The sequence below is a fragment of the Physeter macrocephalus genome, chromosome 1 (genome assembly GCF_002837175.3).
Source record: "Physeter macrocephalus isolate SW-GA chromosome 1, ASM283717v5, whole genome shotgun sequence".
NCBI lineage: Eukaryota > Metazoa > Chordata > Mammalia > Artiodactyla > Physeteridae > Physeter > Physeter macrocephalus.
Window position 1 is genome coordinate 65,932,336 of NC_041214.2, and position 22,147 is coordinate 65,954,482.

The following is a 22,147-nucleotide window of genomic DNA, read 5'->3' on the forward strand; positions in this document are numbered from 1 at the left end:
GCAAGCCACAACTACTGAGCCCACGTGCCACAACTACTGAAGCCCGCGCACCTAGAGCTCTTGCTCCGCAACAAGAGAAGCCACCACAATGAGAAGCCCTCGCACCGCAACGAAGAGTAGCCACCGCTCGCTGCAACTAAAGAAAGCTCGTGCACAGCAACGAAGACCCAACACAGCCAAAAATACATAAATTAATTAATTTTAAAAAAAATGTATTTGGGCACCAGAATTTAAGGCTATTCTACTGGTTTATAACAGAGAATATTTTTAATAAGTAGATTAAAGCTTATTTCACCAAGTAGTACTTATTCTTGAAGAATCATATATTGGTTGTGTGCTTTCATAATCATATTAGCTTACTTAAAGTTACCATAATTAAAACAGTGAAATGTATCTTAACAACACAAGACTGAGACTAGTTCCACCCATGGCCCAGTTATGCAAAGATCTCCTTCAAACATTTTATACCTTTCAGAAATGCAATAGAAATAACTCCCTGTATGTGTCATGCTGTCCCACCTCAGGGATATGCACCTGCTGTTCTTCTCTCCCTGCAATGCCCTTCTTTTTACACCTGTGTGATGTGTTTCTTCTCATCCTTCCAGACGTAGCTGAGCCAGCACTTCCTCTGGGATCCTCTGCCTGAGTTCCCCAGACGCACAGAAGCTTCTTCTGCTGGGTTCCCACAGCACCCACTATGTACCACGAACCACAGCACTTAGTAGGTTTTGTTGGAAGTGTCTCAATGACATTGAGCACCTCAATGTCTCTGCAGTGTCTGACACCTTTCAATAAATTGCTGAAAGTATATCGGCACTTTAGAGAATGAACAATGCACCATTTTCCTCCATGAACAGAAAGAGAAAGAGGTGAAACAGCATAACACTATACATTAAGCATAATTTCAATAGTTACAAAAAGACCCTAAGGAAACCTGGCTCTCCCACATGCACTAGAAACCACAGGAACCAATCTGTAGTGCAGCAACTTTAAGGATCACAGGTGTATAGAACTTAAAAAATGATACCCATGGTTGCTTGCCACTCTCTGAAATCTGAAAATGGAAATGAAACAAAACAAAAACAAAAAAGGAGGGTGGGGGAGATAATGGCAGAAGACATTTAACCACTGACAACACCTAAATGAAAGTCCAACTTTTTAAGCAGTTTAAATTCTATGATTTGCCCCAAAATATGCTTCTATGGAGTCAGGAAATCATGTTACTGTTTTTAGAGTAACTGAAAATCAGTTCCAAACCGGTTCCTTCTGTAGACATAACCAATAACAATGTTCTTCTTTTTATCCAAGATATATCTTCATTTAAGTTGCAGGATGGTGCCATTTGGATTAGCTATGTGAGGCAATAAGACTGAGAAGTTATTGGTTTTGGTCAGTAGGGGGCCAGTAAGCCCTGAATCTGGCACACTGTGCGTCCCATAAAATACTGGCCCACTATCCTTGACAAAAGTATAGCACATGCATTTAAATGGTACACTGCTAACTATAGGATTAATAGGCATCAACCTGCAAGGGAGCAAGTTTAATATTCAACTGATGTGAACCTCATTGGGAAGCAGACAGGAAAAGCTACTTAGTCTATAAGAGTCTAGATTTTAAAATATGTATCCACATAGATGAACCAACCAACACAAATTTAGACATAGTTATTTGGGGAAGGGGTGTTTCTTGACTTTTTCTTTCCCCTAATTTTTTATTTTTTAAATATACATTTTTATTTTTAAATATATATTTACTTCTTTAATGTACTAAGTAGTTATATATTTATAATTATCATATATACTTATAGATAAACCTATTTAGTACCTCAGTAATATCCATCGGTAACTTCCATCTCAGGTTTTTTAATCGCAAGTTATAAAGGATATTCTGGCTATCTCCTGTCATAAGTGATAGCTCAATAAACAACATTGCCAAAGTCAATCATTAGTTTTGGCAGACATCCTTGAAATCATTCCAATGAAGAGGCTACATGTTGAGACACTGAAATGTAAAAGCCACTGTTGCCTGGAAGCACATTTTGTGGCTGATCCACTGAGAGGTCCACCAGGATGCAGAGCTGATGGGCTTGATTCCATCCTCAGATTCCTCATTTCTCAGGAGAATTCGACACAGATGACCACCCGCTCCTAGTGGAGCTCTTTGGTGGTTTTTGGTTTCTTTGACACTCTTGTTTCCCCAGTTTTCCTTTGTTCTCTGATTGCTCTATCTCCTCTGCTGGCTCTGCCTCTTCTCCTCAACTCTAAAACTATTCTCTTATTCAACACTGTTTCCTTAGGGGACTTTCATGTCTTTAGGGGATTTCAGTTACCAGTGACCTGCCAACAAATTTCTCCATATTTCCTGGATTTTCCTTTATATAATTATTTGCCACATATTTTTGGCTCAGTGTTGCAGCTCTAGGAAGGCCAAGTGCTATTTGTTTTGTGAATTGCTATAACCCCAGGGCCCAGCACTTAATGATTGCTCAATTAAACAGGTGATAGAGGCCATGGTGAATTTCTTCTATTATGGTGGTCAGCTGAAGACACCTGCCTTTAGTATCCTTAGAGGTCAATGTCATATTTTCCAAGGTTATAGGCCAGATCTCTGGGCCCAACAGATGGCAATCATTTGAGCAAATCCAAAGCCCTTTGTTTAGGAAAGTATCAACCCTTAAGTAAAGTGCTTCTTTACTACCTTCACATTGTGGCATATGGCTCACCATCAGGGCAGAATTCAAGTAAAGCTCTTTAATTTATATATAACAAAATGTCATGTCACCAACTGTACCTTAGGTACCTAAAGTCTAAAGAACTCTTTTCAGGTGACACATATTATTCTAAAATGAATTGAAACCTTGGCAGAGTCTGATGAAGATCTTTGACATAAGACAATGACAGTCTAAAAGACATTCAATTTCTTCAGCTTTTAGAGCACTAACTTCAAAGCCAGACTGCTTGAATTAGCGTTCTGGCTCCGGGAGTATGATCTGGGCAAGTTACTTAACCCCTCTGTGCCTCAGTTTCTTCATTTCTAATATAGGAATAACAGTACTTACCTCACAGGGCTGTTATAAAGATTGAATTAATATATATGTGAAATGGTTAGACCGTATGAGTTAGCTATGATGACGATGACTCATCTATCCAGTTAGAACATCAGCAAACTAAGCCCATGGACTCCAAAATTTTAACTGCAGGAAGAGGTTTTTAGTTCTTGCTGTATACCAGTCACTGTGCTAAGAATTTTATATACACAATCACATTTAATCCATATAACAAGCCTTGAGGGAGGCACTGTCACTATCCCACTTTTACAGATAAGGAAACTAAAGCTTAGAGAGTTTAAGTAAATTGTCCAATTAGTCTCACAACTAGTAAGCGCTAAAGTCACGATTTAAGCCCAGTAGCCATAGCCAACAGCAGTCCAGGTGAAAAAGATCTACAGCTGTATAGAAATCCACAAACCTGAGAGCAGTAGCTGATTGACAAGAATGATGGTGAAAATTAAAAATAAAAAAACTGCATATTACTATTGGAGTATACTGTAGACAATTGCCAAAAATCAGACTTGGACCAAATATATTTCTTATGTGACAGGTACTGTTCCAAGTGTTTTACGTATTAACTACTGTGTGATGATGACGACAAACGATAAAGCTCTGTACACATTATCACATGCAATCTTCACCATAACTTTATGGGCTAAGTATCGTGACCACTTACTAGATCAGGAAACACGCATAGGTTAAATATACTCTTCAAGGTCACACAGCTAGTATAGCTCAAGCCTGGATTTGAGCACAGGTCTTCTTAACCCCCAAATCCATGCTCTTAAACACTATGAAAATGCACCCCCAAATTTAGCAAATATACCATCAGTATCATGAGGTTCAAATAAGGATCTATAGTCAATTAAATATGGGACTCACTAAATATTCTCTCTTTAAAATTCAAAATACATGTTAGTATGGTAGGAATTCTTAAATGTTTCACAGTTAAAAAAGAAATCCTGATTTCTTTAACTCAGCATTTCCTAGTCTTATTTAATCATGGAACACTTTTCAATGTGTAACATATACTAAAACCCTCCAGGACTAAAATTTGTAAGTAGTACATAACACACTCCTTGCCTTCGTGATGCTGGTTCAATGTGGATTACACAAAAGATTTTAGAATGGAGTGGGCAAGTGACAAGGAGAGGAAGGGAGACTGAACAGTCATAACAGGAAGCTGTGGAATACAGATGAAAGGGCTGTGGAGTCCAGCAGGCCTGGTTCACGGCCAGCCTCCCACTCAGTCATGTGTTTGTGAACCAGTTACCCAACCTTGCTGAGCTTCTGTTTCCCTTCTCCTTAAGTGAGGACATTAACTGCTATTTCACAAGGTGGCTGTGTTTATTATTCAATAAATGGATCCATTATTATGCAGATATCTGCCAGTAATCTTATTCTATTAAAAGCAAATCATCTTTTAAAAGCAAAATTGATTTGTCTTGCTAAGAAAGTAAAGGAAGCAGGGATTATTGCTGCTCTGGACTTGCTTCTAACAGGGAAGAACTATGCCATGAAATGGCATAAAGTAGGAATAGTGAAATAAACATATTACATTTTAGAAAAGTAGACTTTAGAGTGGTCAAGGAAAAGGTAATTTGTCTCCTAGGGCAGAGAAAATATTATGGGACAGGAAGCACAGAAGAGTGTCGGTCAAATTAATTTCTCAGGGGGCATTCATCAATTATCCATTCTGGAGGAAAAAAGAAAAGTAGAATGATACCAAATGAATGTGGGAATTTGCTAGTGATCTTTGAAGGAGATGGCCTGTAATGATAACTAATGTTTAGCTAGAAACGCATGATTCATTACAAATTCAAAAACAACCATAAATCTACAAAAATATGAGGAAGTTAGAAACCCAGAAAACAGCAAGGCTCGCAAAAAAAAAAAAAGTTGCAAAGGACAACAAAAAGCCATTTGGGGATAAATTCAGAGTCAGAAGCACAAGAAAGCACCAGGTCTGCCCTTTGGGGCAAATGGAGTAACACAGAGGATTGAAAGAAAGCAGAACTATGAATTCCTATTTCCTCTATCATGAATGATCTTCAAGCCTCCCCTCTCAAAAACCCAAAAAACAAAAGCCCTAAAATAGGAAGAGAAAAATTAAGTCTATGATAGGTGAGAAAGCTTATGATTTGGTGGGGAGCTTGTATGTAAAGAAATATCAACGGTAGGAAAGAAACATACAAGGGCCATAAAAGAAAAACGAAATGCTAGCAGAGTATAAGGGAGAGAGAAATTAGGGTTGACTGGGGAAAAAGAGGAAGTTTCCAAAAGAAATGACCTTTGAGTACGTGTTGAAAGACATATGGGATGTTGGCTATGGCTAAAGTAAGACGGTGGGAGGGCATGTGAGGCAGAGGTGACAACAGGAGGAAAACTGTCAGGATTATCATGGGAACACTGTGAGGCTAGATTCAGCAGCGTGGTACCAGGTTGGAGCAGACCCTAAGTGCCAGCTAAGGAACTTAGTACTTTTATTCGGCCGCTATCCTAGGGAACAGGAATTCCGCCTGGGGGTGATGGATGGGAGCTGGTTCCCTGGAGGGTTAACAGTCAAATCTGGGCAGAACAGGGAGCACAGGAATCACTCCATAACTTTGCGTTGATTATGCTGATCAATGCAAGTCACATAAATGCAGGCTGAGCATATGTCCAGATTTGTCTGGGAATAGTTCTGGTTTAAAATGGTTGTCCTGGCATGATTACTAACAGCAGCCCTATCACTCTCAAAAATGTCATGGTTTGGACAATAAATTATGTGGCTACCTAGATATATGTAACTCGGGGACGATATCTTTGTGTTTAATAGCAGTAATAATAAACGTGTATTTAAATAGTTACAAAGTGTAAGGAAGAGAGCTTCCCAACAGGTAGGCTGCTAATGGGTTACAGATGGGCTATAAGATATTGATGGTTAGGTGTTTTACAGAGGTAAAAACTTAAAACCATTTTTTATAACTATTCAAAATTTATCAGAGTTGGCATTCTCTTTGAGAGCCATTTGTATAATTTTCTTTCTGAATCTTGTGAATTCTGTCATTCAAGCCCTTATAGATTCCCCTGGTATTTCCTCCACTTTTTCCTGGCATACAAAAGTCATCGAGTCTCTGACATGAAAAAAGATTGGGAAACACCAGTGTAGATTAATGTAATGGTAAGAGCTCAAAAAAAAGTCAAGATACAGTGTAGTTGTGATAAAGTTATCATGAGCATTCCCTCGTGCATGGCCACAGCTATGAGGGGCCTGTCAGAGAACAAGCACCAGGGACAAAAACGGGCAAATCCATCATGGAGGACTTTGTTTTCAGGTCACCCTGGCCCAGCAGTGAGAACATGAAATTAAAAGTCTAGGAATTTTTATTCTAGTTCTGTTTTGCCACTATAACAAATCATGTGACCTTGGGGATATCATCGACCCTTTCTGAACCTGTTTCCTCACTTGACAAATGGAAATAACTAATGCCAGCCAGTTATTCATTGTAAAAATAAAATGAGATGATGTAAGTGAAACCCTTTGTAAAACCTGGAGTGCTATATACATATAAGGTATAACAAAAAATTATGTTCTTTAGGGTCTCATTTCTATTAGGGTTAGCCTCCTCCTCCTCTTACTGGTGAGCCTCTGGGGTTTCCTTGGTAGGATCAGCAATCCTCCTCTCACCCCACACACATTTGTTCCCACCACTCCCACCACCACCCCTTCACTGACCTCTGCCAAATCCATGTCTTGAGCCCAGCTGTCTCTCTCTCTCTCACTCCCAAGCTCTGGTCTGGTATATGCAAACTATTTATGAACAGCTATCCTTAAACCAGTCCCATGGACACTTCAAAGCAAGGTGCCAAACTCTATTACCTTCACCCTCAGATATGCTCCTTTTCCTAATCAGGGTCATCATCACCATTCACCCAGTTACTCCAGTCTGTCCCAAGAGTCATCTTTGACTCCTTTCTCTCCTTCACTCCATATTAACCTTCCACGCCCCCTCCATCAGCAACTCTGGTCAGCCTCACTCCAAACCAGTCCCATTTTATTAGTTCATGCCCCCCCCCTTACCTGGATAATTGCTTCCAAGTGGTCTTTTGCCCTCATTTGGTTTCTTAAACTCTAGTCTCTATACTGCCACTGAGAAAGACTGTTCTCAAACACAGATCTGAGCATGTGATTTCCCTACTAAAAATCTTTTTCAGTGGCTCCTTTCTTGGCCCACAGAGCCCTTCATTACCTGGCCTGTGCTTCCTTCCTACCTTATCTCTTTGACTTCTGAGTTTTATGCTCCAGCCACTCTGAACCACTTTTAGAGACTTAGCTTGTACCATCCTCTCCCACTGGAACAATCCCTTTGGCTGGAATGCCCTTTTCACCCTCCTTTCTCTCCCTCTTCTCTTTCCCACCTCTTCCACTCAGCTAGCTCTTACGGAAAGTCAACCTAGCACAATGGTTGAACTCTTGAACTCACAGGAAGACAGGATCGAGTTGTGTTGTGACTCCACCTCTTATAAGCTTTGTTATCATGAGCAAGTTACTTTTCTTTACAGTTCAGTTTCCTCCCTTGTAAGATAAGGAAAATAAGAACGTCCATCTCATAGAATTATAGCATGGATTAAGTGAATTGCATGTAAAGCACATAGCACAGTATCTGGCACAGAGTAAACGCTGAGTTATATCCTTAATAGATGTTATTTTTACCATAAATGCTCAACCTTGATAATTCACAGCAGATATCAATGTGAAAGGGAGACATCTGTTCCTAATGCCCAGGCCAACATTAGATGTCCTTTTTAAGGCTCCTATAGCAACCCACAAATGCCTCCATCATAACTCTTCCTCCATCAGTCAAGTGCACAATCTGTAACTGTCAGTAGATTTATCTGCCTTCACTGGACTGTAAACTTCTCCAGATTAGGTGTGTGTCTTATTCTGTTTCACCAACTCCTAGCATTAGGGTTCAGTTAATATCCATTGAATTAATGATGACTTCTGAATTTTAATTTTGTTAAGGATAGGATATTAAAGTAGGATTTTAATTTCATTTTGGAAACACCGAAAGATAGATTGTTAAAATTTCATAGTAAGACAGATTAGGTAGGGAATATAGCTAGGTTTGCTGCTTGGAAATTTAATTATATGTATTAATTCTTTATAAATATAAATGAAGAAGAAAATAAGTGATAGTTCCCATATAGCTTCACTTGGCAGTAAAAGTAAAAATATGCTCACTAATTTAAAAGAAGTAATTGTGCATTAATAGAATGTTTAAGAACAATTATTACACTTTCAAACCTCACAGAAATGTTTTCATATCAAGCTCAAGCCACATGTTAGAAATAGGATGTTCCATTAAAATAAAGTAATAATGATGGCATTTCTGTGCTCAGGGCCGTATTTGTAGAGTTTGGGAAAAATAAAAAGGAGAATTATAAATTAGGTATTGTCTTACACACTTGTAGCTGATTCAATCTGACCTTGATATTTGATTGGATTCACCGGCAGGTACTGTCTACCGAGACCAACTCATATTGAGCACCTGTCAGAACTAATGCTGATTAAATACTGTGCCCTTAAGCTATTCTTAAAGCCATTCTGCTGCCAGGTGTTTAAAGAAAATCCCATTAAATCAGCTAAAAATTGTGCTTAGTGAAATCTCTAATTTACATGAAGAAATATGTATCAAGGCAAATATAGAAGGCAGTAGGCAAAAGTTATTACTTACTAATGTTTTAAAGTTAAATTTACGTGACAGTAGTAAACATTCCAGTTCATGAATGGTTATAAAAAAGGTTACCAAGTTGGAATTCTGCATGGCATCCAGCTGAGCTGTCATTTAAACCATACCCACACAGTCCAAAGGCACATGCACAGAGAATTCAGGTGAGGTCACATTAGATTTCAACAAGTTTGGAGATATTTTACGGGGTGAAAAACCTTGCTCAACTAGTCCAAAAGCACTGCCATTTATAAGAAATAAAGTCAGCAGAAATACCAGGTTCAATCATCTCTTTTATATTATGTCATCAAAAAGATACGTAGGGTAAGAACTAAAAAGCTAGGAAATGACCGAGGTAAGACAAGCCACACTCTGGCTCTGAATTCTTTTGAGATACCATTATTACCTTTAGTCACCATCTTTATCACTCCTCTGAACTGTACATAACCATTCCCTCCTATGAGCTTCTGAAAAACTTGTCAGCTCTTGCCTTTTTTTTTACATTTAATTTAATTTATTTATTTTTTTTGGTTGTGTTGAGTCTTAGTTGCGGTACATGGGATCTTCACTGCAACACGCAGGATCTTTCATTGCAGCACGCGGACTTCTCTCTAGTTGTGGTGCAAGGGCTCCAGAGCACATGGACTCTGTAGTTTGTGGCACACAGGCTCTCTAGTTGAGAGGTGGGCTCAGTAGTTGCAGTGCACGAGCTTAGTTGCCCCGCAGCATGTGGGATCTTAGAACCCCAACCAGGGATCGAACCCCAGTTCCCTACATTGGATGGTGGGCTCTTAACCACTGGACTACCAGGGAAGTCCCTTGCCTTTTTAATACCTGTATATTAACATGGCTTCTCATCGTACTAGGCTGCAATTTCTTGTAGGTCAGACTCAAACAGTAAGCTTTCAATCTGTGTTACATCTAAGTGACTGAGTGTGAAGCCTGCTATCGTGATAGCTGTCAAAGGATCCAGAATGTGTTTTTAAAAGAAATGTATATATAGGGTTGGCCAAAAGGTTCTTTTGTTCAGTTTTTCCATAAGATGGCTCTAGTAGCACTAAGTTGTCTTTAACTTCACTCAAAACAACTTTGTTAGATTGTATTGTGACAGCTGTCATATCAGCATGCATTTTTTAAAAACTTATCAAAATTGGTAAATTTTCATTTTAATATTGAAGATGGAAGAAGGAAAGCAAAACTTTCAGCATATTATGCTTTATTATTTCAAGAAAGGTAAATATGCAACTGAAACACAAAAAAAGATCTGTGCAGTGTATGGAGAAGGTGCTGTGACTGATCAAACATGTCAAAAGTGGTTTTCAAAGTTTCGTGGTGGAGATTTCTCACTGGATGATCCTCCATGGTCAGGTAAACCAGTTGAAGTTGATTACAATCAAGTCGAGACATTAATTGAAAACAATCAATGTTATACCACATGGGAGACAGCTGACATACTCAAAATATCCAAATCAAGCACTGAAAATCATTTGCACCAGCTTGGTTTTGTTAATTGCTTTGATGTTTGGGTTCCACATAAGTTAAGTGAAGAAGAACCTTCTTGACCATATTTCCGCACGCAATTCTCTATTTAAACCTAACAAAAACGTTCCATTTTTAAAACAAATTGTGATGGGCGATGAAAAGTGGATACTGTACAATAATGTGGGATGGAAGAGATTATGGGGCAAGCGAAATGAACCACCACCAACCACACCAAAGGCCGGTCTTCATCCAAAGAAGGTGATGTTGTGTATATGGTGGGATTGGAAGGGAGTCCTCTATTATGAGCTCCTTCCGGAAAACCAAACAATTAATTCCAACAAGTACTGCTCCCAATTAGACCAACTGAAAGCAGCACTGGACGAAAACCATCCAGAATTAGTCAACAGAAAACACATAATCTCCCATCAGGATAAAGCAAGACTGTATGTTTCTTTGATGACCAGGGAAAAACTGTTACAGCTTGGCTGGGAAGTTCGGATTCATCCCCCATATTCACCAGACATTGCACCTTCGGATTTCCATTTATTTTGGTCTTTACAAAATTCTTTTTTTTTATAAATTTATTTTTTATTTATTTATTTTTGGCTGCATTGGGTCTTCGTTGCTGCGTGCAGGCTTTTTCTAGTTGCGGCGAGCAGGGGCTATTCTTCGTTGTGGTGTGTGGGCTTCTCATTGCGGTGGCTTCTCTTGTTGCGGAGCACGGGCTCTAGGTACTCGGGCTTCAATAGTTGTGGCACGCAGGCTCAGTAGCTGCGGCTCACAGGCTAAGTTGCTCTGCAGCATGTGGGATCTTCCCGGACCAGGGCTCAAACCCGTGTCCCCTGCATTGGCAGGCAGATTCTTAACCACTGCCCCACCAGGGAAGCCCCAAAATTCTCTTAATAGAAAATTCCCTGGAAGACTGTAAAAGGCACCTGGAACAGTTCTTTGCTCAAAAAAGATAAAAAGTTTTGGGAAGATGGAATTATGAAGTTGCCTGAAAAATGACAGAAGGTAGTGGAACAAAACAGTAAATACATTGTTCAATAAAGTTCTTGGTGAAAATGAAAAATGTGTCTTTTATTTTTACTTAAAAACCGAAGGAAGTTTTCCCCAATATTTTTGGGAATTCCCTGGCAGTCCAGTAGTTAGGACTCGGTGCTTTCACTGCCTTGGCTGGGGTTCAGTTCCTGGTCAGGGAACTAAGATCCCACAAGCCATGCAGCACAGCCAAAAAAAAAAGAAAGAAAGAAATCTGTTTTCTTCATAGAACAATTACTAAAATATTAATCACATTGATATGCATTGCACATCAATTCTGCTTTAGAAGTAGAAAACCTACTACAAAAAAGTTTTTAATTAATTTCTTATTCCATGTTCATTGTAGAAAAACTAGACTATACAGATAGGAAAACTGAAGATATAATCTTATGGCCCAGAAAAAAACCACTATATTTTAAATTATATCCTTTAGCTCTTTCTATACATCTATATATAGATATATAAAACTGTATGTTTTGATAAATAGATATTTTAAATGGGATAACAGCATATATGCTGTTTTGTAGCATTTTCCCACTTAACACACAGTACAAATCATTTGTAGACCATTAAACTTTATTTTTACAACTTAAATGTTTTTACTGCATAGTTTCCAAAATATGGGTTTACCATATTTACTTAATCTCTTATTGTTCTTAAATTCTTTTAAATAACTGCAAAAAAAAGAAAAGAAGGGTTGCTGAATGTTCCCTCTTATTTCTCATAAATGGCAGTGCTTTTGGACTAGTTTAAAAAGATTTCTGTACCTGTGAAATGTTTCTATCTTTAGAGCTACAGCTTTGACTATATGTATAATTACTTAAATTCATCCAGAGGGATTTCTGGGTCAAAGAATAAATGCTTCTACAGCTTCTGATGGATATTGCCAAACTGCCCTCAAAAAAGTTGCTAACATTTACATTTTCTCCAGCAGTTTATACTTCTCAATATCTCTACCTGTACTGGGATTACCATTTTTTAAAAATCTTTGCTTACACAGCATTTTGAAATGTCTTCAGAACCTCCCCCAAACTTCCTCCTTTTGTTCTTCTAGTCTCCTGCTGCCCAATCTTCATCTAAACCTCTCTCCACTGTCCTTCCCAGATCTATTTTTGTTTGTGCTTTTCCACTGCTCAAGTCTTACAATGGCTTTGCTATAACACTGAAAGTTGCCTAGCTAGTATTTTATCCCCTTAGACTCTTAGAGCCAAAGTATCAACCAACAAATCTGATAAACTAATCCATGCTAATGTTAAGGGGCTCATTTCCAGCCACATGTGTGAAATATAACTCGAGCAGTTTAACAAAAATATATTATCGACATCAGCAGTGCATTTTATTTAACTTACAAGGCAGTGGTTCTTAATTTTGCTGCACATTGAAATCACCTTGGGAACAGTTAAAAATACTGCTGCCTGGGACTAATCTCCCAAAGATTCTGAATAAATTTGGTATATTGTTTGACTTGGGCTTTAGGATTTTTGAAGCCTCCCTAGGTGACTCTAATGTAGCATCTGTGTTTGAGATGACTTAAGAAAGATACTAAGTAGTTTCTTCTTACGTAATACTGGAGGATGCCAAGGAAGAAAAAGTACAAGGAACATAATCTCAATAATCTGACTCATCTGCAGAAGATAAAGGAGATTAGAAGGGGCAGCTAGGGGTGAATCATTTGCCAATGACAACAGGATAAGAGTAGCATTCACTTTCTTGGCCGCGCGAGGCATCTTAGTTCCCAGACCAGGGACCGAACCCGCACCCCCTGCAGTGGAAGGGCAGAGTCTTAACGACTGGACCACCAAGGAAGTCCTGAGCAGTCACATTTCTTGATGCTAGGCAGGTGCCTGCTGTGTTAGGAAGTAGGCCAAGCCTTATCTTTGAAGTATTGATAGCCTTTGTAGTTAAGCTAATCAACTCAAACTAAAATGATTTGGGTAACAAATGTTATGCCATGCAATTTAGGTGACAGCATTCCAGGTTTCATTCCAGGAGGTAAACTACTTCCAGTTTGCATTTGCTTTATTGTTTCAACAAAGTTGGGCAGTACCACAGATTTTCCCCACAACCCATAGTGGCCCTTTGGGACAACTCTTAGAAGAATAACTACAACCAGTTCTAGCCATTTAAATACATTATAGCACTCTTACAAAGTAGCTATTAGTCCTATTTTACAAGGAAAGCTAAGGATCAGAGAAGGTTAGTAAATGGGCTGGCCTCAGAGCCATCAAGTGGCCTGGCTGAGGTGGGATTCAGGGAAGCAGGACTCTTAACTTTAACAGTCATATTCTATTTACTACCAAGTGTCAAGCCATGTTTCCTTTTCCCCAGGACAATTTGAAGTGACATTGGTAAATTGCTTTCCTGGGTAGAATATGCTTCCTTGTGGTCTGAATGATCTTTCTGATATTTTACAATTCAGAAGACAAGTGATGAGAGCCACTTCTGTGTTAACCCACCTCCGGCCACAGTGTCAAGTAAGGACACCCTGTTACCTTATCTATCTCTGTGACCTGGCATTACAAACATTATCATTCCCAAACACCAGCTGAGAGCATACTCTGCAGAGGACTGTAAGATCCAAAGGCCTTAATGGGTTGGCTGCTTCGTTGGGGAAGAAAAGCTTTTTTCCAAACCTGGCTTTTCCCAAATTACTTATGATAGGGAAGATTTCCTTGGTGACCAGAAAAGGAAGAATAATTTCTGTGGCCAACATAGTAGTTTGACTCTTTTTTTTTTTCTGTTTTTCTTCTTATTATTATTAGTCATTATTCTTTTTATTGTAGAGGGCCATTTAAGCCACCCAGGTAAATACCATTGTACCCAAGAATCTTTAAAGGGTTTTACTCCCCAGCTACATAATTTCTGGAGGAAGAGAGTGATTGTAGGGCTTCCTATACGAAAATTGCCTTTCTTGGAGCCAATGCTAGAGAAGGGGATGGTAATTCTTTCACCACGTCAGCACTGTAGTAAGCAGGAGGGAAGGAAGAGGCTCTATAGCCTCAATGGACCCTACCTAAGAGACAATAGGGGACTTAGGGGTGGAGAACGATGCTGGATTCAAGAAAAGCAAAGTCCTAGGAATGTGCTACAATACTCTAGTTAAGGGACTTTTTGATAGGACAAAGCTTCAGAGACTATGTAATCCTACACACAATTAGAACGGACAGGGAAAAGGAACGTAGACCCTCTAGGAAAATCATGGTGTTTTTTTTTTCTCTCTAGTTGTCATTCTTAAAAGGAGTTTACCAAAATAACCCGAGATTAAAGCCCAAGGTTGGGGGAAGGGAGGAGAATCGGTTTTGGAGGAGGGTTAGGAGTTTAGATAGAGCAGGATGCTTAGAAATACTGTTCAGTCATAGGGCTCAGTCTTGACTACAGATTGTAGTTTAGATTTTAGATTGTCTGGCACTAAAAATAATGCCTCTTACATAGAATAAACCAGAAAGTTACATTTTCCTGTCTACGGGGTTAAAGAAATACACACCTGTATACACACCTGTGACACAGTAGAGAGAACTGTCACCCTGCCAGGGTAAGCTAGGGTATCCTGGCTCAGGCAAAGGTTATCTCCTTGACAGTTAAAGACAAACTAAATTCTGCAGGGCAGGCAGGAAAGAAATGCATCATGCAAACACCGGCTGCCACTGCCTCTCCGGCCAGCCAGGTCTCCTGGCCTCTTTTCTTGGGCTGAGCTGATGAGTGCCACGCATGAAATGCGAGATCTGTGCTGTTCCCCAAGTACTTGGAGGAGCCCAGCCTGCTGCCCCCGGGAATGGGGGGGCTCCACTGTCAGGGACATTGGGAGGTCATCCGCGCCCGAGTCTGCTTTTAAGGTGGCTGCACTCCCAGGAACCAGAACCCGTTTTTCCCAGAGCCTTCCTAAAACATTTAACTCACTCTCTGCCGCCCTCTATAGGAGAACAAAAACGGAGGAGGGGTGGTTTATAAAAGGCTGGAAGATCCGTTTCTGGCGCTGCAAACCAAAAGGGGGACATTTAGGAAAGACGAAGGATTAAACAGTCGTCAAATTCTATTCAAGAACTTCACCTTCTCCATTACCAACACAGACTAAGAGATACACATAGACCTAACCCGCTGCTAGCAAAGAGGCGAATGCGACACCCTGAAAATGTCAGCCTGAACCACCTTAAAAAGCGATCGCCTCATTGCGTTAGAAAAATTTGTATTCTCGTGGGACAAGGTCCGGAAATTCTGTTTCCCCCTTTAAACATTGCTTAAGAGAAGGGAGAGAGAATCAGCGCTGGGCTACATCTCACCACTTGCTGTGCGCTCCGGAAAGTGGCGTCCAGCAGCATCAGCTTCCAGGGGTCGGAGACGGAGCTTGGCAGGGGGATGTAGATGTAATAGGCGGCCAGCGCCACCAGGGCAGTGAGCAGGACACACGACGACCTCATCCTCCCCCGGATCGGCTGGCCTGCCGGGTTGACGAGGAGGAAAGGGCAATGCCACCAAAGACCTCAAGCAAGTTTCTGCAAGGACCAGCCGCTCATTCACCGGTTTCTTACATGTCCAGGAGCCAATCAGAGGCGGCGTCGGGAGGAAGTCAGAGCGCTGACGTGCTCCCTCCACTGTGTCCTTGCAAAGTGTTGCAGGCACTTCAGGTTTGAGAAAGCTCTGGGGCTGTACTGGGCGCAGAACAGCGGACTCCGGAGGACACAGGTGTGTATTGCTCCCTTGTGACCAAGGGCTCCCTCCTGAAGGTTCCCAAACGTAAACACGCCCGGAATAGTTTCGGTGTGATGAGTTTCTGCCTGTCCAAAGCACGTGGGCCAGTCTGACTCAAAATGGAGTCCGATGTGAGAAAATGATAATGATAAAAATCCACTGTCTTCAGCCAGATTTGCAATGGAATGTAAATTCTAGCTGTTATGTGGTGAGAGAAGGTAACAAATTCTTATAGCTCAAGCAATGCTAAGCCAGTAGTACATCTAGCACCCAAATCTTGGTTTCCAGGTCTCATTCTGCAATAAAAGGAACCATGACTCTTTGCCATGGCACCGTGGAGAAAAGCCTGATTATAGGGCTGGGACAGGTAAAGTACAGGATGAAGCTGTTGTTCTGTAAGATAAGGAAGTGCTAAAAAATGTTGGGAACTGGTCAAAAGGACACAGGTGGCAGCTTGAAAGGTCTCCCCATGGCTAAAGCTGGGATAATTTTAGCATTAAAATAAATAATAATGGGGGCTTCCCTGGTGGTGCAGTGGTTGAGGGTCCGCCTGCCGATGCAGGGGACGCGGGTTCGTGCCCCGGTCCGGGAGGATCCCACGTGCCGCGGAGCGGCTGGGCTCGTGAGCCGTGGCCGCTGAGCATGTGCGTCCGGGGCCTGTGCTCTGCGGCGGGAGAGGCCACGGCAGTGAGAGGCCCGCGTACCACACAAAAAAAATAATAATAATAAAAATAAATAATAATGGATTACAAACCATTGAATAAAATAAATATCTAGGAGTCTATACTAATATAAATAAATAGGGAAACACCACGTGAAAAAAATTCTTTCAAGTGGGTCAGTGGTAGCAGAAAAAGCATTTGCATCCAGATTTCCTATTAAAGATGGGGGTAGGGGAGGGGATATAGAATGAGAGAGATAAACAGAGAGAGAGAGAGAGAGAGAGAAAGAGAGTGAGAGAAACTTCACCAGCAGAATTACAACCAGAGATCCAGAAGGAAAAAATTGGAAGAACTGTTTTAAGGAGGTGGTTAGAGAATAACTCCAAACTTATTGATCGAGGCCTTAAAACACCTGGCACATATACATTTGCAACTTAATATAGTAATTTAAATTTAACCTAATCCAAAGTAATGAAATAATCATAAATTTGGGACTGAAAATGAGATTCTTGGGAGAAAGTTGGCTTCCTATACAAAGTTTGGAATAAAACATTTATATGAAGGGTACACTTAAAGCATGTTTCAAGCATTCAAGTTTGAGATCATCATTTTATCTTTCTTTGCAGTTACTAGTTAAGTATATAAGTCTAAACAGAAAGAGATATATAAGTTTGTGAGTGAATGTATGTACATAAAGTTAGAAGCTAATTTCTATGGGAGATTACAAACAATCCCAGAGCTACCAACCGAATTGACAACTGGATTGATTCCCATAATTTTCTTTCAGGTACTCTGTAAAATAATTCAAAGTTTTACCTGTAGACTTTAATATTTTCTTCCTGGATTTTGATTATATTCATAAAATCATAGATCTTAGAGCTGATGAAAAAACAAACAAACAACAACAACCCCACACCTGACCCATCCTTCCATCTTCAGCCAGTAGTTACAAGCCTGGTTTATAGATGAGTCTTTTGAGGCCCAGAGCAACTTGTTCATAGTCTTCTAGTTTGTAAGTGATAGAACCAATATTCATTTCTCCTGCCTCTCAGTGCTGTGTAGCTTCCCTTCAGCAGTGCACTAAGAGATAGAAACCAAGAAAAAACAAAGAAACCACTCTGATTCTCAGTGCTTCTTCTGTAGATCTAAGAGTCTTTATAAAATGAAACCAATCTGAGATAAATTTAAACACCTTCATCACTTGTTTCTAATACTTCATTCATTCCACAAATATACCTGGTCCACACTAGGAAATAAAGGAGTGGGGGCAAGGCAGTAAGGTCTCTGCTCTTTTTGATTTTGCATGCTTGGTAGTGATGATAGTTGTGGAGTGAGGGTAAGGAAAGTAGAGAAAGGAGAGCCAAACAATAGATAAATGATAACAATTAACAGGCATGGAATGCTAACCACAAGCCAGGTTCTGTGGTTAACACTTTGAATGTATTAACTCATTTAGTCTTCACAACAATTCCTATGAAGTATGTGCTCTTCTTATTCTGAAAACAGAGGCACTGAAAGATGAAGTGCTTGCCCCGAGTCACCTAGGTAGTGGGAAGTATAGCTGGGACTTGAGCCCATGGAGTCTGGCCCTTGTGCTCATGTGCTTTACTGCTCAACTCTGCTGCCAGGTGGTTAGGACTGGAAAGAAAATAGAACAGGGTAGTGTGATACCTTGTGGCTGGTTGCTGCTTTAAACTGGGTGATGAAGGGGACTTCCTTAAGGAGATGCCATTTGAGCTGACAGCTGAATGACTAAGGAGACAGCCATGCAGGAATCTAGAGGGTGGGGAACAAGTGCAGAGGCCCTGAGGTGTTATGAGGTCAGGAAACAGAGAGAGTGCTGGAGAGGTAGGGGTCACGTGCAAGGGGCGGTAGAGCAGGCACAGTCAGAGAGGTAGCACGGATGCAGAAGGGTGGATTGTCTAGGACTGTGTGGGTCATGATAAGGAGGTGGCATGGGAAGCCATTGAAGACTTTGCAGCAGGAGAGCAAGAGAATTTAATCTGTATTTGAAAAGAAGCACTCCAGCTTCAGTGTAGAGAACAGGAGGCTTTTTCAGTCATCCAGATCAGAGATGATGGTGGCCTGGATGGGCAGTGTTAACGGTGGGACAGAGAGAAGGGGCAGATTTAGAATACATTTTAGAGATAGGGGAGACAGGACATACTCACAGATTGTGAAGGGTGATAAAAGGAGAAAAGTCAATAAAATGCTCTGCTTCTAAGGAAATCATGTGTGATTTGATGTTTAGATAATTGACGTTTCTATTTATATAGACTATCTTAAATTAGTTTTTATTAAGATCTCCTAATTATATGACATAGTAATATCATTGCTTAACAGAATTTTTACTTTTATTACTTGAAATAATTTACCCAAAATGCCATATACTATGCCATGTGAAGTGGGCTTCTTCATCTAAGGACAAGCAGAACTTTAGTTCAGCAAACACTTACTGAGTCCTGCTGTCTACAAAGCACTGTGATAGGTGCTGTCATGATAAAAATGGTCCCTTTTCCACAAAACAATGTCCACTCTAGTCAGAGAGAAAGTCAGATAAACTTTTTATTATTTGAAATATACAAATTCCAGAGCTATAGAGAGGAGGAAATCATGAGTAGATCTGTTCTAGAAGAGTGAGGAGTAAGAAGACCTACAAGAAAGGTGATGACTGAGCAGATTGGGCAGGTTAGACAGGAGTGTGCAGGTGGATATTAGGTAAGATCATCCCAAGCAGAGAGGAGAGCACACACAAAAGTCCTGAAATGTGGTATGAGCTGCAAGCAGTTCAGGTACTTCTCGGGCATCAAATGCAGGAAGGTGGAGAGATTAACCTGAAGAGTTAGGCAGAGGTCATGCGATGCAGGGCCTGGTGGGTTGTGCCAAGGAGTCTGAACATTATCCCCTAGGCAGTGGGGAGGCACTGGATGATTTACGTTAGATCTAGTGACAATGGAGAGGGTATGCGGTCTGGAGGAGAGCAGGGGAAGCTGCTGGCAGTGTGTCGCTTCCAAGGTGTCCAAGAAAGATGATGCTATTGTAGTTCAGACTTGTATGAAGTGTTGGTAATGGGGATGAAGAGTCCAAAGAGATCTAAGAGGTAGAATCAAAAGGACTTGGAGAGGGAGGGAAAAGGTGATTTCCCAGATTTCTTGTTGAAGCAACTGGATAAAGAATGGTGGAAGAGTAAAAGATTTGAGGGAAAATGACAAATTCACTGGGGAGTATTTGGGTTTAAGGTTTCTATGGAACATCCAAGAAGAGATATTGAGTAGACTCCTAGACATACAAGTCAGGAGCTCACGGGAGAGGTCCAAGCTAGAGATGTAAGTGTGGGAGTCTTCATCCTATAACTGAAGCCCTGACAGTGGAAGAGAGAGAAGCTAAGAGCTTGCGAAGTGTGAGGAAGAAAGCCAGGCCTGAGGGCCTTGACATTTACTGATTAGGAGAAGGAAGAGGACAAGCTGACAACAGAGGCCAAGAAGAAGTGGTCAGAAAGGGGACTGTCTGATCTAGACAACTGAGTAATGATGGATAGTGAAAGTGAGAGAAAATCATTCAGAAGTTAAATTTATGGAGTTTCCTAACTGGATTCTTGAAAGGGGAGAGAGAGAGGATGGAGTCAATAATGACTTCAAAGTTTCTGGTTTGAGTAATGTCATCAACTGACATAAGAAATATTGAATCCAAAGCAGGTTTGAGGGTAAGATGATGAGTTCAGTGCTGTGATGTACTAAGAATTATATTCAGCAACATCCTTATCACTATGATCTAAATTCAGTGTTAAATATTTGATTAAGGTCAAAGCCACTACATGATATGTTGAAGAAAATTAGTTTGTGAATTACTGTATTTATAATGTATGTGCCTAATTTTCATAATCCCTTTACTGATTATGGTTTGAAGCTCATCCTTGATCTTGCCAATTGTGACATTATACTCACTTAAGACAGAAAACCTTGGCTTGTGTTCAAAGAACAAAAGGAAGTTTTTCTTTTTTCTTGCAGCCATCCCATTATGGTATCATCCAAAGATCTATGACTTCACACACACACAAAAAATCCAGCATGGACCAGCCTATGGCAACTTCACAAAAACAGCTGTGATGCTCCTTGATCGGGAGCATCATATTGCCTCCTCTTCCCATCATAAACACACAACTCAGCGACCACAGCGACGTCCAATCTCCCAGTTTCCTGGATCTAGCCCTCAGTAATGTATTAGCTTCCTATTGCTGTTGTAATAAAGTAGCACAAACTGAGTGGCTTAAAACAACAGAAAGTTATAGTCACATAGTTATAGAGTCTAGAAGTCTAAAATCAAGGTGTCAGACATCCATGGTCTCTCTGAAGGCTCTAGGAGACAATACTTCCTTGCCCCGCTCATGCTACCTTCTGTGGTTGCTGACAATCCTCCACATTCCTTGGATTGTAGATGCATCCAATCTCTGCCTCTTGTCTTCACATGACTGTCCCCCTGGGTACAGGTCTTTGTGTCTCATCTTCTTATAAGGACATTGGTCATATTGGATTAAGGGTCCTTTCTATCTCAGTGTGACCTCATCTTAACTAATTACATCTGCAACAACCTTATTTCTAAATGAGGTCATATGCTGAGGTACTGGGAAGGAAGAGAATTTGGGAAGGGTGTGTGGCACTATTCAATCCAGTATGGTACCCAAGAGTCAGATGAGTAATGGAAGCACATTAGCTGGGCATTCTGCCCCTTCCCCCACAGTGGCTGTGCACGTTCCCAGGCCTCCTGAGATAGTTTGGGCAGTTCCTATACAGGTGATGTTCTCCTTGCTCATCTTCTGAAGCTCAGTCTTTTGTCTTTGGATTGACACCTAATCTAATAACTAATTCAGACTGATGGGAATAGGGGTGGGGATGTATAGGACCTTTCCTTATAATTGGCCTCTTGGAAGTAATACTTCCTTTGCTTTCTAACTCAAAACTGTCCTGTTCAGATTTCAAGCTGATAGAAGAAGAGTATATGTGGGGAGGATCATGGCCAGTGGTGATGGCTGTTTGCAGAAACATGGCCGTGGCACTGCTCAAAGAATCTACAGCGTGCATGCACGTTCACACGCACATACACACACACACACACACACACACACACACACATCTTCTAAAATAAGATAGAAATTTAAAAATCAGAAGGTAAATAAGGTCAGTAGAAAACATGAGACCATTTTTTTAAACCAGCACCTGGTCAGCATTAGCTCAGGTACTCCCAAAGGAGAAAGGTACTTAGCAATAAGATACAAGGTGGGATCTTTGACCAAAGGTATTTCTCATTTAAAGTCTAAAAACTTCTATGCTCTCCAAGGAACTGATTGTTATTAAGGTGTCCTTGGTGGATCTATCCACCGGAAAAGGTGTGACCCAGGTAGATGGCTGGGCATGGTTGTTGGTCCTGGGGTGCATCTGATGGAAAGTGGTGAGTTGGAAATCAGGGTTCTAGTCAATCACCTGTGAATTTGAATATAATCTTCAAATAAATTCCAA

The 22,147-nt window shown here is 40.6% G+C and overlaps 1 protein-coding gene across 1 annotated transcript in view; it reads right to left on the reverse strand.

Annotated features, from left to right (window-relative positions):
• The window catches only part of NCEH1 (neutral cholesterol ester hydrolase 1), a 59,425-nt gene extending 43,528 nt beyond the window's left edge, over positions 1–15,897 (reverse strand). Inside the window, exon 1 of the mRNA XM_007118288.4 lies at positions 15,564–15,897. Coding sequence (XP_007118350.1) covers positions 15,564–15,701 — 138 coding nt within the window. The 5' untranslated portion in view covers positions 15,702–15,897. The remainder of the gene's footprint in view (positions 1–15,563) is intronic.
• Positions 15,898–22,147: the final 6,250 nt, after the last annotated feature.